The sequence below is a fragment of the Anoplolepis gracilipes genome, chromosome 9 (genome assembly GCF_047496725.1).
Source record: "Anoplolepis gracilipes chromosome 9, ASM4749672v1, whole genome shotgun sequence".
In the NCBI taxonomy this organism is placed as follows: Eukaryota; Metazoa; Arthropoda; class Insecta; order Hymenoptera; family Formicidae; genus Anoplolepis; species Anoplolepis gracilipes.
Genome location: NC_132978.1, coordinates 9,088,028 through 9,109,468, shown reverse-complemented (window position 1 = coordinate 9,109,468; position 21,441 = coordinate 9,088,028). Strand labels below are relative to the sequence as shown.

General features: G+C 34.8%; 1 protein-coding gene across 13 annotated transcripts in view; it reads left to right on the top strand.

The window, feature by feature from the left end:
- LOC140669772 (uncharacterized) overlaps window positions 1–21,441 on the top strand; it is a 209,957-nt gene that overhangs the window by 25,612 nt on the left and 162,904 nt on the right. For 9 of the 13 annotated variants that reach the window (XM_072899879.1, XM_072899875.1, XM_072899877.1 and 6 more), the window contains 2 exons: window positions 17,881–18,003; window positions 18,900–19,203. In XM_072899879.1, coding sequence (XP_072755980.1) covers window positions 19,071–19,203 — 133 coding nt within the window. In that variant the 5' untranslated portion in view covers window positions 17,881–18,003; window positions 18,900–19,070. Of the gene's footprint in view, window positions 1–17,880; window positions 18,004–18,689; window positions 19,204–21,441 lie in introns of all 13 variants that reach the window. The other 4 variants (XM_072899883.1, XM_072899881.1, XM_072899880.1 and 1 more) reach the window with 2 other exon arrangements.

Sequence of the window (21,441 nt, the reverse complement as noted above, 5' to 3'; positions counted from 1 at the left end):
ATCCTGAATAAAAAAAGTATTCTTTTGCTTTAATGTGGCAAAAGAATATTAGAATGATTTCTATATATTCACAGAAAATACAATTGTTCGAATGGACAAATCTATTGTCTATGTTTTCAAAAACCGCAAAACCTTGTTTGAATAGAGAAATAAAACTTTCCACCATTCAGTATAACTGGGCAATTTTAGTGCGCCCGATGAAATGCATTTTCAAATACACAATGTGCTACTTGTGAGAAAAAAGAAATATAATTTTTTGGCCTTGAAATTTCATTCGAGAATTCGTACATGTTTAAATAAATTCATAGGACTGTAGTTTGACATAATTTCTTCGTATTGTTTAATATGAGGGACATATTATTCAATATATAATAATTGTGTGTTCTACGTTATATATTTTATTTAATTTTCTACTCTGGAGCAGCCTTATGAAATAATATATTAAGACTGTTGTCTGTCATAAGAGCTGAATGAAAATGTAATTGCAGTTAAATTGACACGAGTCATTGCACTCTTCAAGAGGAAAATATTGCAGCTATTTCGAAAACAATACAAATACAGAAAATATTTCTATTGCAGCAGTTTTTGTATTTGTTTTTTTCGAAAGATATTCTTTCATTACAGCGCGATCATTTTTATTGCAAATTCTTCGTCGTTGAAAGAAAAACACAAAAACAGCGGTAAATAACACTGTTAGAACTAACAGAGGTGATAGAATGGAATCGAAAAAGAGATCGAATTGCACGGAGGACTTTCTTACGTTTGAAAGATCAGGAAATGCCTTCGACAACGCGCGCGTTCTCGACAAATCAAATATATTTTTCTTTTCCTTATTTTCTGGTAATTGTGTCTTCCTTGATTCTATAAGACATCTTTAAAGAAAATGTAATAATGGGAGTAAGATCCTTTCTTATGCATCTTTTCTTGACATAAATAAAACTATCGTTTTCTCAGTTTTTAACAGTGCGATATTGTCACCAAAAATATTCAAAAATATTCAGTACATCATGCATATAAATGTATGCGTGTTTGTATATAATATTATATAATATTCATTTCTACTCATATATGTATATTTATATATATTTTCATCATTAGTATTAAAACATTAACAATTTATCTTACTGATATATAAAGAGAAACTGCCTGTATCTTCGTTGAATTTATACGAATACCGGGGGTGCATAAATTTACGAATGTAAAGAACCACGCGCGCAACGTGAACGATCGCCTGTATATCGGCAGGAACTAAAAAACCCGTTGCGCCCACGCGAATAATAAATTATCAGGTGACGTGCACCACTTCTCGATTCGATGTAGCGTAGATGCAGGGTGTAACGTTTTGTAGGAAGGAAAGCGCGGCGCAAGAAGTTACGACCAGTCGATCTGGCCGCTCGTTTATCATCGCAGGTCAGTTCCCTTCGGCCTCGGCGCCCTGTATACTTGTGCACACGCACGTCGAGTCGAACTGGGAATCACGCGTGTCGCTACTCAGAATCCATAATTTACTCGACGTGCTGGAACTTCCTATTCGCGGTGTAGGACTTTCGCGGCGCGGCGCGGCGCGGCGCGACGCGGAGCACCTCAAGTGGAAGGAAATGTTTTCCGGGTAAATTCCTTCGCGAGGTCCGGGGGTGAGGGAAGAAATATTTCTTTCGAAACTTTCAACCCACCTGACAACTCGGAAGAACGATCGCGCGAATCTGTGATTCGGTAAATAAGACCGTGAGTTACTCGTGTTTCGTCCGCCCGCAAATCGATGGAAGATGCCGACTTGCCAGTTTTAAGGGCTCGACTGTCGACTTTATTTTTAGCGGAAACCGTCTGGAAAGTCCGACAAGGGAAATTATTGACTGATATCGACGATTCAGACAAACTTACGTAGGGAAGGATCCCTAAAAAAAGGGTGTCTACATTTTAGAGCTAGGCCATAATCGTTTAATAAAAATATATTATGTCGTCAGATAATTTATCACGAAGTCACACACAACATATACAATAAAATCATAAATGATAACAAATTTTTTTGTTTAAATCTATAAAAATGAATGTGGTACGTTGCAAAATAACATTTTCAACAATGAAATATTTAAGAACAAAATATTTAAAAAAAGAAAAAAAATAGCAAAAGAATATATTCCATTTCATCTTGAACCGGATCCACTTTCCCGTTCATATTTCGATATAATATTGATGTCTACTATTTCAATGATTTGGATATGTAGGTTTATTGGACATTCTTTATAGTCGAAATCGTGAAATGCCACGCGTTTATAAAAGACAATAATGAAATTCCGAGAAAAAACGTTACGATAAATCAGCACATAGTCGCAAAAGAAGGAAATTGAATCCCAGAAAAACGAACTGGAACGGATTTCGAAAGAAGAAAGAGAGATTCTTACATGCTTCCTATGCACGAAGGATTTGAATAATACACAAAGAAATACGATGCACGTACACCGGTCGAGTATTAGTGAATCGAAGAAACGCAAAAGGCGAGCATTGAAGGGTCGCTCCAAAAGAGCGACATGTGACAAAAGTAAGAAGCAAAAGAAATATTCTTCTTTTCCATTTTGCCCTTGTCAGACGTAATATTCGAGGTTATACGAGTTATATGAGGAAGACAGGATAAAGTTACCCATTTCCTCGGAGATTTTATGTCACGAAATGCTTAGATGCTCCATCATATGGAACCATATAACAGAAAAATATAGAGAACACGTGCTGGAAATAATATAATATATATATATATATACATATATATACATATATATATATATATATATATATATATATATATATAGAAGTTGCTAGTTTGTTATACGTTATACAAAATAATAATGTAAAAAAATTACAAACTATATTCATAGGTATTTGTAGAATAGAACGATATTTGCTATAGTAATCTATCTAACTTTAATTTCAAGTAATTTAATAAACCGATCACTCAAAAAAATATTTTGCTAATGTAGATAGATTTCTAGATGTCTCAATTAAAATTTATTGCAATTTTTTGTGTATTTGTTAGAATATTATTTTTGTCACGTATAGAATTTATAGCAGCAATATTCTAGCAATACCTCTAGAAAATTTAGATCCTATTGGCAAATATTAATCACAAATATAATTGTTCTTAACAATAGGCCTTAAAGATAGGCATCGCGGAAAAATTTTCTGTCTAAATTACATTAATAGTACGGATATAAATTCTGTCCCTGTGATTTAAATTGATCAAGTGCAAAATATATGCAGTGTCACAGTATTTGCTAATAATTTATCTGTTTCAGTTAATTTTTTACACGTAGAAAATTTTTGTTGATGTTGCAAGATCATTTTTTTGCGTGACACAATAGCAAACGTGCGAAAAAACTGATATGTACGTATGTGCATTTTTTGTGTATTTTTTTTAATTATATTGAATTTTTTTAATTCGCACACAAAATATTTTATCTCTTCTATCTGTATATATATATATAATTTTTGTCTGTGACTTCAAAAATTATATATGTAAAATATCTTTAATAGAATCCATATATCAATCTTGTTTCGCGGTTTGCTCGTAATTCCGCGCCGGATAATCGGAAAACTCGTCTCGTAACTCAGACCGCAGACGTCATATCTTTCGGTCATTTCGTTCGGATTGACTACTAGTGTTTCCTGTGATCCTTCGGGGTACTACTCAATTTCCCGTCTGCCGAAGACTCGCTAGCCGCCCATCCATTCTGTGTGTTCGTATGCATTATAATAGGGCGCTACATATTACGTTGCGAATGTCACCTCGTATTCCGCACGCAATTTCGGAGAAGGACAGACCCGATGATGAGCGGGTATAGAGGAGAGACGTAATAATAACGAAGTTGAATTAACGCTTCGCGAAATTTGTCACAAAATACAGTGGGAAGTAGATTGTCCGTAATGAAAGCTCATAAACAGATGCCGAATATTTATATCGATATGATTCAGCTATCTCTCTTTCCTCAAAATAAAGTTTAATAGAATTTTTTATGTTTGCCTGTCGTTCGCATTTATTTCGATTGTAATTTCCCCACTTTATTTGTCACGTTACTTCCTGTTATTTTTCACAGATTTACAAACTTATAATTGCATGTAAACACAAATATAACGTAAAATGTAAGCTCGGAACGACGATCGTAAGAATTTTATTTGTCGCGATGATGCGCATAGAGTATTGATCAAACGATGAGGATTAGTCTCGGTGCAATGTAACCGCAGGAGTAGAATTCGTGCTTGTTACTATTCAGATTGATGATGGTTGTAATCGCGAAGCGTTCGTGTTTGCGCAAATTCGTCGAAGCCGGAACAAGTGTCTCGGTGACAAAAGCGCTTTATCTCTTATACAATCGTGTGAACTAAAAGTGGTTACAAAGCAAATGCTATAACGGTTGGCGATAAAAAAAGAGTGCCAATGATTCGTAAAGGCATATCGTGTTCAGATTTTACGCAGTTCTAAATGTGCGGGAACGACTTTGCGGTAAAAGCTCGCGGTCGTTTCGCTTTCAGATAGTGGCGATTATCAGAACCGCGAACTGTATTATCGGGAAACAATAGCCATTCGCGTTGGCTGTAATGGCATGCTTTCGGAAGCCTTGGCACATAGGTAACGCCACGCACGACGCAACACCTTATATTCCTAGTTACGTTGGTAGGTATATTGTTAATTATATACTTAACATAAAGGCGAGAACAACGCAGAGTTCATATTAATCGTGATTAAACGGTCAATTGTGAAATCGTAACATGGGCGGAAATATGTCTTTAAATGCGACAATCTAGTTGTGATTTAATTAAACTTTTCTTGGAAAATATACTTTATATATTTTAAAAAGAAAAATGTAAATTATCAATCTTGAAAAGCAACACTAAATAAATGACAATCATAAACATAACAGACAATTTTTTTTAGAGAGAGTTTGGAAACTTTTAGTATAATATGTAAATATTTTTATTTTTAATACATATATATTTAGGAAGTCTACTCCTTGAAAAAACATGTAAAACGTGGAATTGTCAGCGTCATTCTTTTGCATCTGAAAAAATCAAGAAAATATCATGGAATTTTATTGGAATTCAGAGAGTTTTTTCAAAAATTTTCTTTCAATATTTTTGTTCTTACAGTGAATCATCATAAATTTCAGCTATGTCACACTTTGTGTAAACATTAATTATTGAGAGTTCTGGTTTTATTTTTAATTAGTCTAGAGCTGCTTACTTTATCCGCTAATAATTTTTTTAGCATTTTTTTACCAGATTTTAAGCGCTTGAAAATTCTACAATAGTTCTACAAAGAATTTTATGCGTAAAAATGATTAAATTATTAAACAAATTAAATCATCCAAGATATCGGACCTAGATATAAGTATCTAAATATTAGATGCTCATATCTTTGCTCGTTTATAATAAATTGTGCATATATGTACAGAAGATGTTATTAATTCCTTTACAAATTAATTTATGCACATATCAATATATTTATACATTTTGATTATACATATATGAAAAATGTATGTGTTCTGATATGTGCATAAATCCATTTGATATGTACATAAAAGCATTAATGACCTACACTATAAAGATGATAAATTATTATTTATTCTATTGTTTGTTAATGATTATGGATTTGTTTGTGCATCAAAGAATTTAAATAATTGCAATATTCCTTCGTAAATCATAATACTCGTATATATAATATTATTGAATAAAAATATCGCGCATAATTTCTTATATATATTTCTTATATATATATACATGAAATACAGAAACGCAATCAATTTCGTAGTAGCAAGTGAAAGCTTTTACGCGAAACACAATCGCTGCATCGGCCAAAGCTCTTTGCCGAAAGCTCTTCGCCATTACGAAGTGGTTATGCGTGTGCATGTAATTCTATATCCGGACAACACAAAGCATCGAGATACGTCTTTCCGGTCCGTCAATTGTGGTTTACTCGATCCGGTTTGTGCATCCGTTCAGAAACGGTGAGATGGCGGCGATTGTCGTCGCCTGCAAATTCGCGGAGATTGTTTAATTGCTTTCCCTGGCCTAGTATACGCACATCGGATAATTTAAGCCTCAGCACTCTCGCGGGTAAACGAGAAATGCTGCTTGAAACTCGGCTCGAATCTCGAAATCCCATGGTGAATCGCGCGAATAATACAACGAAGTGCGAGAGAGAGAGAAAGAGTGAGCGATGCTGGACTACATTAGAGAGATATTAACATACGTGGATCGTTTTACACGAGTTGGAGAACGAGCGAGCCGGCAAGTTGGAAATGTCTGGTCTCGGCCTCACCTACACATGCTTGATACTTACGATATGCCCGTCTACGTGCAGTGAAAATTTGACAAAGATATCCTCCACCGATGCAAAAACCATTCGTAATTAACATAACGATCAGTAGGATATTAGTGTAGCTATAAGGGCATCCTGATGTTGAAGGCGTCAAAAATTATCGATTATTTTTTGCTTCTTATACGACGCTTCTTCTTGACACTGTTAGCGACATGGAAAGTTATCCCGTGAATTTTTGAGCGATATTATTATATTGAAGAAAGTAACTCAATAAGTTGTGCGAATTAATTATATGAATTTTTTTATTTATCCTTTATTTATCTGAGATATGAGAGAGAGGTGAGGGGGAAAGAGAGATTTTTATATATTTTTAATATAATTACATTGAAAAGGTCGTTGCTAAAGATATTTTAAACAAAAAATAAAAAAAAAAACAAAGAATATTAGAATGTACATAAAATATTTTTTGAGAATATAATTTGAAATCGGTATGCGTAAAATTTTTGAATTTATTTTGTTATTTTAAATCCGCTTGATATAAAAAGAGCTCATTTGCCCGCGCGAGGAGTAATATAAAAATTTTAATTAGAGGATTTGTGTGCAATTCTACAAATGTTGTTCTGTTCTAGTTTTAGAGTTTTTTAGAGGTTTATATATTTTTAAAAGAGTTCATCTTAAAAATAATTAGTTGGATTGTAATTCGAATAATTAAAAGTTGCAAAAATCGAAATATATATATAATTATGTATACGAATTAATATCTTATAGTTAGAATGCCTAAGCCTTTTAAACTAGAATATACTTTGATGCATAACTGCTTAACTTTTTCGCTTTTTAGCTTAACTTTATTGACGCCAAACTTTTGTAATCCTGCCTCGACTATCCCACTGATTTCATTAGAAGCGAGATGCGTAAACGCGAAACTTTTCATAAATGTATGCTACATTTGCATAATACAACACACGTAAAACATAAACACAGGTTGCAATAGCTGTTGTAAAAATTATGCTCTATTTCATTTTAAATATAATAAGTGTGACATATGTAATGCTAATGTTTTTAAATTTATTTTAAATTGCCATGTAAATTAAATATCATTTTAAAAAGCTCATATTAATCTATTATCTCTCTCTCTTTAAAAAAATCGATAAAAAGGATTAAACGATCGGCTTTACGACGTTCGTTTTTGAATAGAGGGTTAATATTATTAGCGTAGTTCACGCTAGTCAACCGACAAGGCAAAAGAAATGGTTGGAAGGAGGGATACGTGCATGCGGCTCAGTTTATTACTATCATGCCATAAAAGTAGATTAACCCCAGCGTACTGAGAACACAGGGAAATGGCGCGGGTGTAAACATAAGAAAAGAATGAGATAAAGGAACTTGTCGCCATGAAACGCTGTGAAAGATGATTAACGATCCCGTTAAAGCAAGTCTTCCATAACTAATTAGTATCCTTTACGCACTCGTGCCGGCTTCTGACGCGGGAACTTTTGACGAGTACAAATAGCGGAGATAAATGTACGAATTATAACAATCACTTTCAGACCGTGAAACTTTATAATTGACCACGAGTAGCGACGTCTTAAAAATAAACGCGGCAAGTTTTTAGGAGGCGATTCTTAACGAATATCTTTATCGAAGAAAAACACACCATTTATGACTAAGTTTCATTAGTCAGGCATAAAAAAATTCTCGTTAAGTTATAATTTACGATTAGGTCGAATATAGATGATAATATATCGATTTCAATGGCTTGTAAATCACGACGTCGCGAAATGAGATTTTTAATAAATGGCGCACGAATCGCAAGGGCGAGTGGAAATTTTTCGCTTTGAAGTACATGCTATTTCTTGTATATTTTACACATAGATTTTTGGCGCGTTTTTAATTTTATTGCGCGATAAGTTTCTACGATGACATATACCGAAAATATATTGAGAGAATATTCCATTCGCTCTATGTAGTCTTGGCAAGTCTTCAAATCTCGAAGAAAGTGTATATAAAAGCATAAATCTCTCTAGCCGCGGGAGAGATTTCCCATTTCTTACATCGAGTGTATTTTGTGCTCTAAAGATAAATTCGGAATTGAAGAGAAGTAAAAATTATTAATTTTCAATTTCTTGAATGGAAAATTAAAATACGTATAAAAATATACAATATATATATATATATAAAAATGCATAAATATAAATACTGTTAACCCAAATGATTAAGGATCAGTTATGAAACCACAATATTGGGATCAAAACAAGTTATATCGAAAATTAGAGAGTCTATGATTGTTTTAGTTGGCTTTAGGCGAAAGAATATCTTTCCTAAGTGTGGTAAGCACTTGGTTTCCTTATTCTAACCACATAACTGAAATGCGCGTTCGTCTACTTCCGAAGGATCAACAAAAGTTAGCGTGCACATTTACCGCATCTCTGCAACTTGCAAACTGCATCTTCTACAACTATGGGTGCACTTTAGCTAAACTCCCTATGCCATTTATATTAGTGTTTTCTTGTATTGATTGATATTCGACACGACAATTACAGCAATCGGGGATTTATAATCGGACTGCATTTTTTTTTTGAAAAGAGAAAAATATATATTTTATATTAGAATTTAAATTGCTTATTACAGTATATCGACATAAGGACTTTTTTTTATCTACTTGCCTTTTTATAATTTTTACGAGAAATTACTTTTCATGTTAAATATAATTATTAAAATTATTCTTATACATGCACGCATTTTGCTTCGTATCTTGTTATAACTTCGCAATAAACATTCGCAATAATATTCGTAATTTCCGTATAATTATCTTTTGTCTCGTAGTTCGCACAATGATATAATGACACTCGAGCTTAAATCCCTTAATGGCTAAAGTACTTAGAACACAAAATGTCTTCGGTACGCTCATATCAGATTGCTCTAACGAGAGACAGCACAGGGGTATTTATCGAAGGACTATCCCCCGGAGAAATTTCGGGAAGGGATTTTTATCCGTGGCTATTACCGTTTTCTGCGACGGGCAAAGCTACCGATCTGATAACAAATGGAAGAGAATCCGATCCTCTTCCGGCTTGTCACACCGAACGTACGCGTGTACGTACACACCGATGCATATAATGTGCACGTGTATAGGTCAGCAGGCGGGATCGGAAGCAAGTCCTTGGCTCCGTAGCGGAATTCGATTAAACTGGCTGCAAGAGCGGTTCAAGTTTCTTAGTCGAATTGGAAGATTCCACGAGCTCTTCGAACGACAAAGCGTCGCGGGAAACTCGTGGAAACGTTGGTTCCATCCATCCCATAACCACCCCCTCGTTCTTTCGTCTAAGCCGTCGCCGCAGCGTTCCGTGACCCCTACGGTTCTTAGCCACCGGCTAACTCGTGGGCCAATTAGAAAAAACTTGGACCGAAAAACGGAAAACGAGATTACTTCGATTTCCGAAGACTTTAGTCTACGACGCGATTATGTTACTGTAACATCGAGTTAGGATTATAAACTTTACTACGTTGGATTTCAGAAGATACGTAATGTCACACGTACGTTTACGTTATTAGCCAGGTAAAAACGATCGAAAGCGACTTGCGAATTTTATGTTTCCGTTCGCGAGCTAGTTACATCGTGTAACTTTTCCAAAAATTATCAACAATTTTCCTTTTATTTAGAATAATTAATTGCGACAATTTTCTTTCATACTTCGCGAAAAAAATTACTTAGAAAGAAATTGTACAAAGTTTGCAGATTCGAATGTCAAATTACATGGAAGTAGCGATGTTATTCTCCAAGTTAGCCATGGATGGTCTGGTTCATTGAAATATCGAAATGTACGAGAGGGGGCAACGACTGAGATCGCGTGCAAAGCTACGGGTGGCTATAAAAAAGGTTTACGGCAGCTAGAATTCCGCGATCGTCGTGTATATCGTCTACGTTATGCTCAGATAGCGCGGAGTGGTTAAAATATAGCGGATATACCCGGCGCATTGTGCCACCAGTCTTTCGCGCGATCCTTGCCCATTTATTTGATATATACGGCAGAACAATAGGTGCGGTAATGATCTGATGCTAGTGCTTCATACACTGCCATGGGCAAAGAGAACGAGCGCGAAATTCGTGGCCTCGGAGATTTATACCTATTTTCACGAAAGGCCAGATTTTTTTTTTTTTGTAAAGCGCGGTGAATGCTGTGGCGCGTATACGATAAAAATCCGCCCCTTACTCCGAATATTTATAGTACGGTCGCCTTTAATTAAATTGAAAAATTGTTCGCAATGCGAGGAAAACGGGTCTCGCGTATACCAATCCCGCAAGCGATCCAAACGATCTATGGTGTGTACGCAACGAAGCGACGTTTATTAAAAACAGCGAATATCCTCTTCTCATATTGTAGTGTGTTGACATACAGCCTTTTCCTATCTGTTCTGTCAATATAAATTGCAAAACTATCTTACGAAAGTGATTTCGTTATACAAAGTATCGATTATGCTTTAACTTGGATTCAATTAAAATTACTTTATGTCATTGTAATAATACAACAAAAAACTTATCTTTACCTACTAAATTTTTAATTTAATACTGAAAGATAAAATTAAGAAAAAAAGTATATTTAATTCTACATTTATACATTTATAATAATCGTCTTTTTATTGAGATAAAATTTTTGTACAATAAAATTGCAAAACTATCTTGCGAAAGAGATTTCGTTACACGAAGTATTGATTACGCTTTAACTTGGATTAAATGAAAATTACTTTATGTCATTGTAATAATACAACAAAAAACTTATCTTTTCCTATTAAATTTCCAATTTAATATTAAAAGATAAAATCAATAAGAAAAAAGTATATTTAATTCTAAATTTATACATTTATAATAATCGTCTTTTTATTGAGATGAAATTTTTGTAGAATAAAATTGCAAGGATTTTGCAGGATAAGTTGTATTTCCTCTTAGCCGATAGTCATCACTCATTCTGTCTTGTCCCAATAGATTATCCTCCAGACTTTATCTGATCGATGGCTGTCTGCACTGGATGATTTAAACCAGGCTTCATTATCACACATTTTCGCAAAGCTGCGCCGTTATCGATACGTGTCTATGCCGCAAACCGCGTTCGAGCGATCACTCTTGCACATCTGCCGCGTGCGCGAAGGAAATGAAGTTTAATCCTTCGGCGAGAGTTTCCACGTAGTATACAGACAAACAGCAGCCGGCAGGAAAGGTTCGATTAATCATATAAGCAACTTTTGCCGCAGTTCGCTCGAACGAGATGGCGGGGATGAGTTTAGGAGAGCGGTGGTGATGCGATGGCGAAAGCTGCCGCGCGGATAGAGGGATGGAATCGAGGGGGAAAACGGGGGGTGGAAAACGGTGGCTGGGAAACGGTCGTACCGTTCGAAATTGTCACGATGATAAATCGCGCTGGTATCGTATATCTTGGTGGCGCGTCTCCAGGCACTTGCACACCGCTGAAACTATATTTTTCCCCGGATACGGATACGCGAAAACGGGACGTTACGTGTGCGGGAAGTGGAGCGCGAGGACTCGGCAGGGACCGCCGGGGGGGAGGCCGTAGATACGCGTGCATTTGTAGATTTCAGCGTGCACCACTCATCGAGAGAACGCACGCCGCAACTTTGTCACGCGCGCTCGACGAACAATGCCGCGGGAAAAAGCATAGATCTGCGATCAAGTATCTCCGAGCAAACCGAGCTGAAATATCTTTGTTCCGAAATTTTTCTATGGAAATTGAGATTTACATTGTCTTGCTTTTAAAAAGCTATTAAAGAGATTTATTAGAGAGATTATTAAAGTAAATCTCTCTAAATAAGCGACATTAAATATTGTTGAGTCTTTTAAAAAAATGTTGGTCTTTAAAAAATAGTTTTATTTAATAACAAGTGTATGTATATTTTATTTAAATGTTCTTCTTTTGAAACGACAATAATGATGTATTTATTCAATCGTATTCACAGTCAATACCGCAAGAAGCATAAATAAAATAAAAAGCTGCGTCGACCGAGATGAATAAGAAATGATTCATATTATTCTTATCTTTACGTGAACGACAGCAAACGACTTTATTTGCTTAAAATAGAGAAAAAAGTATGATGAGAACAGAATTACTAGCAGAAGGTTGACGATGCATAAAAACGAGTTTAATGAAATATATCAATTTATTTTCTCGCTTACATTAGCGATCTTATTCAACAGATTTTATCAGAATTAAAGTGAAGAGAGAAAAAAAAACCATATTCTTTCTATATTGTTACGACTTGTTAGTTTTCATATTTTTCTCTTTTATAAAATATATTCTTTATTGCTCTCCCGTTTTCTTGGCAATGTAATCACGGAGTTGATAATTATCACTACTCTATAGACTCCTTCGAGAAAGTTGCTGGCTGAAAGAAATATATATATATATATATATATATATATATATGAAATAAGAAACTTTATAAGAGAAATATAAAACAGTGTGAAATTTTTTCTATAAGCAAAACTTCAAAAATATACATCTTGGAAGAAATGTCCTTTTCTTTTACATAGGTGTAATTTTATACTTACGTTGAAAATATCTTTTATACGATCGTGTACAATATTTATTTATTATTTGATTGAGCGAAATATTATATTTCTCGATAAAATGTCATTTCTCTTTTGGAGACACCAGTAATTTAAAGATTCGATTATAATAAATATAGATATTGGAAAAAATGTCCTTTTCTTTTACATAGGTGTAATTTTATACTTACGTTGAAAATATCTTTTATACGATCGTGTACAATATTTATTTATTATTTGATTGGGCGAAATATTATATTTCTCGATAAAATGTCATTTCTCTTTTGGAGACACTAGTAATTTAAAGATTCGATTATAATACGTCGCTCTCAAATAAACATCCGTTCGGTAAGCACGTACGAGACGTTCTCCATCCTTCCGGTAGCTAGTTCGAAGTTCTACTCCAGCAAACAACGCAGCGTTACGTTTGCCGTAGTTGTTGGAGTGAAAAACAAATATTGTCTGCTGCTTGGACTAGCACGAGGCAGCGCTGCGACGTTTCGGACGAAGGTTGCTCGTTGCTGCGGAACGAACGTGTCATTATCTTTAGTCGCTAAGCTCCATTAGAAACTAAATGCACTGCGTTCCGGCTAGCAAACATCGGACCGCTGCGAGAAACCTGACTGATTATGGGACGCTGTAATTGTACAGTCGATGGCGTGTTCTCTAAAAGGGAATGGAAAAAGGATAAAGACGAGAGGAGAAATAAACGAGAGATAAATAAATGCGCTGATGAAAACGATAATGACGAAAGTAAAAATTGCTATTAAATTTTTTATTTTACAAAAAATCAAGCCATTTCTTGAGCTGTTGATTGAATAGCGTTGGTGTGCAAACGTTCATTTGAAGATAATAATAGTTTTAGCAACAAATAGCGGCGTTTGAATGCAACATGATTACAATCGTAAATAGGAAGCATCAACGACATTTAATGTGCGCTTCTATAAAGGAGCTAGTATAACTTGAGTACATCCTGAGAAACGCTAGGGGAAGTACGGTATAGCGCGGTACAGAATTCACGCTCGGTCTGACCTGAATATTAATGTTCAATGCATATATATCTTTATCATACAGTCTTATCCAAGAATATATCTTCAAACTCTAGTAGTAAGGACCGCGCAACCACAATCGCACAAGTACGCTTCTACATATATATGTATTTTAACAAAAACGATAATATTTCTTTGACAATACATATTCACGAAGGAATTTTTAGCATTATTTATTATGTTGCACGATAGTGCAACGCGGTTCCGCGATAGCGTTGTGAAAGAGAGATACATATTTTTTTATAAGGTATAAATATATAAAAATATATGAAATATATAAAATACTTTTACAATTTTTAAATAATGATACAAATCCCAATAATATTCTTAATATTTTGCATTTTTCAATAAATATATAATAATGGCAATTTTATTACTCAATGTCATTATACATGCGTTAATCTTAGTGAGACTAATTGTAAGTAAATGACTTTGCTCGTTAGTTTAGAAATTAGAAGTTGAGAAATTACTAGTTTAGAACCTCGCAAGAAACGTTACTTTGAGTTGTTGGATCGGCACGATGGTCAGGTGATTAATTATACGACGAAACGCACAATCATCTAAGCCGCAGACAATCGGGGTCGTGATTGTCGACGGGTTAAGATACATTCTGATGTGCAATTAATCGATATTTCAACTAATTGATGCTTGACTCGATTAATAATTATGATGGTTCATTGCGCGCATCCAACAATACATTTACAACAGAAATCAGATTAATTATCATCAAAACGTCATTGATTTCAATGTCGCCATTCTAATCATTATTTTTATTTAACCATTTTCCTTCGATGTAATATTTATACACGATTTATTTATAAATTCATGACCTTCGATTTAATTCAGATTTTAACAAACTAAAAGAAAAATGTAATTGTTACTTTGATAATCTTCTTCTTATAGATTAAAGCTCTGATCGAGTTCTTTTTATAATTCTTTTCGTTAAGTAAACATTAATAAATGTTAAATTAACTAGATGGCAAATAATACAGAATATTCGTAGTAGATAATATTCCTTTAATTAAGCCTCCAAGAACACGTGCTTTCTCACCTTGAAACGAAAATTGCACCGTGCCTGTAGATGGACGCGGAAAACGTTGTTGCAAGCTAATTTGCGGCGGTGCTAAACGAGGAGTTGTCGGGGCATCAAGAAACAGAGCTAGACAAAGGTTGAGAGAGGGAAGAGGGAGGGAAAGGCGGGAGAGGCAAACTCTAGACACACGACGTGAACTCGCGCGAACTGCGGCCCGAGTAATTATCTTTGCAGCGGGAAATGTTATTTACTCGCACCTATTTGCTCCTTCGGACATTTGATCTTTGTTGCGGGAAACTTGGCCATTTAGCCTCGGCATGAACATTAAATTTTGCTACTTGTCTTGACAGCTCTCGGAAGATATACGGTTATGACTGTCGAAGCGTCATTGCTATTTTGTTCGCATGCACAATAAAGCGTAATAACTGAAAAACCATCAGGACATAGAAAACATTTCTGAAAGGAAAGTATATTGCAGATCTTGAGATTGGATAGAAACGCGAATAGAAGAAAAGAGGGAGAAGGAGAGAGACAGAGAGAGAGAGAGAGAAATTGGGCACGGTTGACCGGCCTTTGTGTTGCTGACACTTTCATAACCGCTGATTCTCCCTTTATCGAAATCCTCTTTTAGGTCAGATCAAACGGAACTAGCCATAATTGTATGGCACAATTACAGACCGTTTGTGGCTTTCTCTCTTGCTTGTTCTCATGTTACATGTCTCCTTTCCCCCCCCCCCCTCTCTCTCCCTCTCTCTTTCTATTTTGATGTTTCCATCCTTGACTGCGTATCCAATTAACACTTGGATAAAGTTAACTGCATCAGCACTTTTTGGATGGACTTGTTCGTAGTATTAGTATCTCCGATAGAGATTGCTTGAAAAAAAGGAGAATGAAAACGAGAGATGCTACTCTGCGCGCGAGAGAGAGAGAGAGAGAGAGAGAGAGAGAGAGAGAGAGAGAGAGAGAGAGAGAGAGAGAGAGAGAGAGAGAGAGAGACTAGACTCGATTACGATGGAAGTGTCTGGCGGAAGTGGCGAATTATAATTAAGGGATCATATTCAAGAGGTTGATCAACTGAGACACAATGGCTGTTGAAAGTGAGGTTGGCAGTCTGAAATAGGTAGAAACCATCACTGCAGACGGCACGATTCAACTTACAAATGTATAAATATAAATAAGTATGTGCGTATATGTAAAAGAATAATTTAATCTAACAGATAAAAGTATTATTTATGTTTGTATGGTAAAGTAACTGGACACAATAACAAAAACTATGTTTTGATAAATATTAGAAATATGTATCTTGAAAATGCTAAAAAAAAGTTTTTTAATAAATAGAGCCGTCTTCGTATTTTTGTAGAATATTATCATTTCTGTTCATTTAATTGGAAAAAAGGTAATTATTTATTGTTTCCTTCGTTTCCTTTGTTTTACGCGACAACAAAAGATATAAGAAATAAAGGAGAGGAAAGAATTTTATCCGAATAATTGAATATTAGTGGATAAAAAATAGAAGAGCATAAAGTATCATTATTTACGCGGGTTAAGTTTTATATACTTGAGGGAGGCGTCCTTAACGAAGTTGCTTTCTTTACTCTGGAATGATACGACGACGGAAGTTGCGAGTTGCTTTCTACTTTGAGTATGATCGCAGACCGGAAAATGCTGAGGTGTAGGAAAATGTTCAGGAATCTCGGTTAAAGCGATGTTAAGAACAGTTAAGAAGATAACGCGAGCTAATAAGGCGGACGAGCGATAAGTATTATATATAAAGAGCTGGGAAGGACATATAGTTCTTGAAGCCAAGCGCCGATCGTCCACCGATGGTAGAGCAGGTGCATAAAAGCCGTCCTTCCGGAGCGCCAAGTGGCTTTTATAACTGCCAGACAAGTTCGTGGGAGAACCGGTGACGGTAGATAACGACGAGTGAATAACACAGCGGCAAAACGACGGGTTAACTTTGGCTTGTCACATTATGAACGTCTGAGCTGCTAATTCCTCGCTAGCTCCGGAGCGTAATGGGATCGTCATTCCTGCCACGGTCTGCTTGCCGCGCCGGTAGGCGACCTCGTGAAACATTATGGGGAATCATGACCTCCGACTTATGCACCGCCGGCCGTCCCGATGGAGATACGCTAACGAGACATCGACGACATTTCCAAGCAGATGAAAATGCAAATGCCAACACCGCTGAGTCCGAGAAACTATGCGGTCTGTCCTCTCTCGGCGTGATATGAATTTCATACCAATCGCGAGACGTGACAGAGATTAAAATAACTGCGTAAGATAATTATTGCTTTTGTCACGCTTTTATGTTTGATATTTTTAAATAAAATATTCGTTAAATGGAATAACAGGAATTGATGAGAAAAAATTGGAAAACTTTACATATTATAAAATTTTTATATTTTTGAAGAGAGAAAGAGAGAGAGATGTCTCATTACGTATCATTATAATACTTACAAAATAATAGAAATAATAAATACTACGAGATTGGATTAAAACCATACATTATTTTAAAAGCAATTTCCAATAATTGATATCATATGCTCTTTAATTCACATGTTTTACATATATTATATTACAATACAATCCGTGGATGAATTTAAAACAGTTTTCTATCTCAATCGTAAATAATATTATTGCATATTCATGTTCTATTCAACCGTAATAACGCATTGCCACATTTTTTTCTTTTTTTTTTTTTTTGAAAAAAAATTGTCAATACAAAAATTTTGCGTAAAAAATTTTACACACAAGCGTCAAATAGTTTAATTTATAAAATCCATTGTAAAAGCTGCGTAAATTTACAAAAATTGACTTTGACATTTTCTTTTGGAATTTTTTACAAGAAAACTCTTGAAACCAGAATCTATTCATCTCTTAATAATCAAAGAGACTCTTCTAATGAAATATTTTTTCTATTTTGTTGCAGACGGAATTTTGTGTCAGCGGAAAAAAGCTTCTGGGCAAACCTACTGAAAAATCTAACGGAAAACGAATAAAAGTTTACGCAAAGTTTAATAGAGAGCACGAGAAAGACCGACAGGAAGTGAAGGTAAGAAAAAAGGCGAAAAATCGTGAAACGCGCGCGGACCGGCACATGTTACGAATGTAAAAAAGACGGAGTAGAGGAGAGCGAGAGCGAAGTATAAAGGCCGTTATTCTCGCGATTGTCGGTAGAAGCAATGATTGTGTCTTCATGTTATACTCGAAGGAACGGAGTAATACGTTTCAAGAAGGAGGAACGTGAAGTATAGGGTGCATAAATCAAGACTTGCGCAGAAATGAAGATTCTGTCCGAGAAGAGGAATAACCGGCGGCGCGAGCGCAAAATTTTACGTGACATAAAATCCGTTCGTTCGATGGAAGAAAGTACGGCTGATACAACTGTTGTCTCTTTGTTTTAAATTTCCATATTTACTGCTGGCGGCAATATATTTCGAGCACCAATTAGAGCGGAGATGCGTGATCACGCTTAATTAATTAATTATTCCGTTTCGCAAGTCCATTATTTATATATATATATATATATCGTACTCGATTATGATCCGAAATCCGCGAAAGATTAATTAAACGAAGTATATGAAACGAAAAGAACCGCTCTTTTCATTTTTTTTTCTATTCAATCATCAGCATGTCTCTCAATTTCGTCTATTTAGATTCTTGCAACTGATTTTCGTTGAATTTTTATTCCCTGATATAATCCATTTGCACGATCAATCCTTCACTCCTAATTTTCAGAATCGCTTTAATGAAATTCCTCCTTCGAGAATTCTTTTATCTAAACGCGCACAAATGTTATGCGTATAGAAGAGTCGCGCTGCAGCGTATTCGTTTAATTTTCTTCGAGCTACCCGTTGAACGACTCTACGTATCGCAGCGATATGAAAATACCGACTATTACAAGGATAAAACGACGGTAGTATCGACAAGTTTCGTTCGATTGCGTAGATATTCAACGGCTGTGACGTATTGTTGTGCGCTCGCTCTCGGGACGAAAAAAGAAGAGGAGCGAAACGAAACGAGAAGAGGAACGAACGTAGCGAACAAAAGCGGAACGGAGTAGCGAGACATGCCGGGGAAGATGATATTGAGGCGGAGAACTGATTGAAACGAAAGAAAATGACGACTATCGAGACCGCTAGTGAAATGAGTGCGGTACGTCGAGCAGTATGGTTCAGTGCTGTATTATTCGCAGCAACACCGTTAGCCTACACTCAAGTTACATGGACGCCGATCTATGTGGGAGGATACAGTGAGTACAGCAATTATTATTCCTTACTATTATAAATGACACAAGAAAAACAGAATAGGAAAAAAAAATTAGAGAGCACCTTTAACAAAATTGATTTAGAAATTATTTGATTAATATTTTTTGGCTTCTATAGCTTCCAACATTCAAACATTTTTAATAAAATAATTTATAATCAAATTTATTTTAATTAATAAATTAATTAAATTAAAAATGATTGAATATTATAATAACGTATATGTATACAATGTTTATATTTTTATAAATTCTATCATATCAGAGAAAATAATACGTACATTTAATCTTTTGTACGTATGACTTATTAATATCATCCACCATTCATATAAGTCCTTTCTGTTATTTGTAATTGTCAAATACCGCACAAATCTTTATCACATGTGATAACATATTATGATGAATTAATGCTTTGGGCCACACACGTAACTCGGTTAGTTGCGAGTTAAAAATATATTTAAATGGGCGCACATATGCGTTTCTTTTTTCACGCGACATATTTTCATTCGTCTGACGGGAAAGTGAAAAAAGAAAGAATAGAAATAGTGGCAGTAAACGATGAAATATCGCGCAACAAATTATTTTTTTTTTTGTTTCCAAATCTTTTTTAACAAAACTTTGGCAATCAGAGTTATAGCGCCAACGACGAACGCGAAAGCGTGTTCCACGATAACCGATAACCGAAGGATTGATCGCGTCAATTAACGAGCTACGACTGACTGAAAGTTCGCAAACGAGTACAATTAATGGCGCATCAACTTTCCACGCGGCAGTTGAGAAAAGAGACATCAAAGTGTAATGAAAAATGAAACCTATTTAAACTGTTCAAAACTCCAGCATGTTTTCATAATATTAACAATAATAAAATATTAAACATTAATGATAATATTTATTAAAATCATATAAATTTATAGATAATGATATATATTTCAGTCAGTTAATTAATATTAATTAAAAACTTTATACAAGACTAGTAATGTAAATATATATATATATATATATATTTCAAAATACTTAACATGATATTACTTCAAAGGGTTTTACATATATAAGAGATAATATTAATGTAGATGTAATAAAATTGAAAGTTAAACGATGTTATAAAAGTATATTCCGTCAATGCAATTGTCAATTACTTTAATTACGTTCTTCTGGAAAAATAAGTTTAGAATTTAATCTAGTGCACGCGTAACGAGAAGCGTCAAACCGGGAATGATGATAAATGCATAAAATACTCGCTTAAGAGAAAAGCAATCTCACGAGTATTCAGATCTCGACGAACATTAAATTTTTATAACCCAGGACATTTATCCGTTAATGCCGTCACTCCTCCTGATGGATGTTGCAATAATCGAATTACAGAAATCGTCCGTCACATAATTTATTACCTCTGGACGGTTTTAATATATTTTATTGTTAATTATAAGAGAGAAAATTTAAATCAATAATTATTATCATTCATAGCTATTTTATTTTGTATAATCTTTGTTTGTATTAATAAACTTGAACCATATATATATATATATATATATATTGCATTAATAACTAGATTGTGCGAACTATAAACTCATATAATACGGTATAATGCTATGATAATGTCGAGAGAGAGAGAGAGAGAGAGAGAAAGAGAGAGAGAGAGAGAGAAAGAAAGAAAAAGAGAGGGAAATATATAATAGCATTATATGTATTATGATATTTTTATTAACACACAGAGGCATTAAGCACAAATATTAGAATATTGAAGCTATTAGAATACAAAACTATTAGAATAGTTAAGTATAACATAATAAAGTCGACTGACTTTACTTTACGTTATATAAAATATATACCGATAGACAATATTTTGTCTTACATACTTTCTCGATAGAAAACGGAAGATCTGAAATCGGTAACAATGTATCTACAATAGGATCAAATTATCGCACACAGTGAACGATATTGTAAGAAAGGTTGGCTAGAGTTGAGTTTTACCGAATGATCATTCGATCCACGAAGAGCGGATTGAAAACCAATCACGTTTCGCTCCGTAGAAAGATATAGGGCCCCGTATTATACCTGGAAATCAATCTGAAACGTGCCCAAAGTAACTCAATTTTCTTCAGTAATGTCTAAGGTTACCGTTGCAGTGGCCGCATATAAACTGATATGAGAACGTCCTTGAGTTCGTAACTTTCGCGAAGTCTGATCGCAGTCTTAATCACTAGAACTTCATCGTGAGAAATTAAG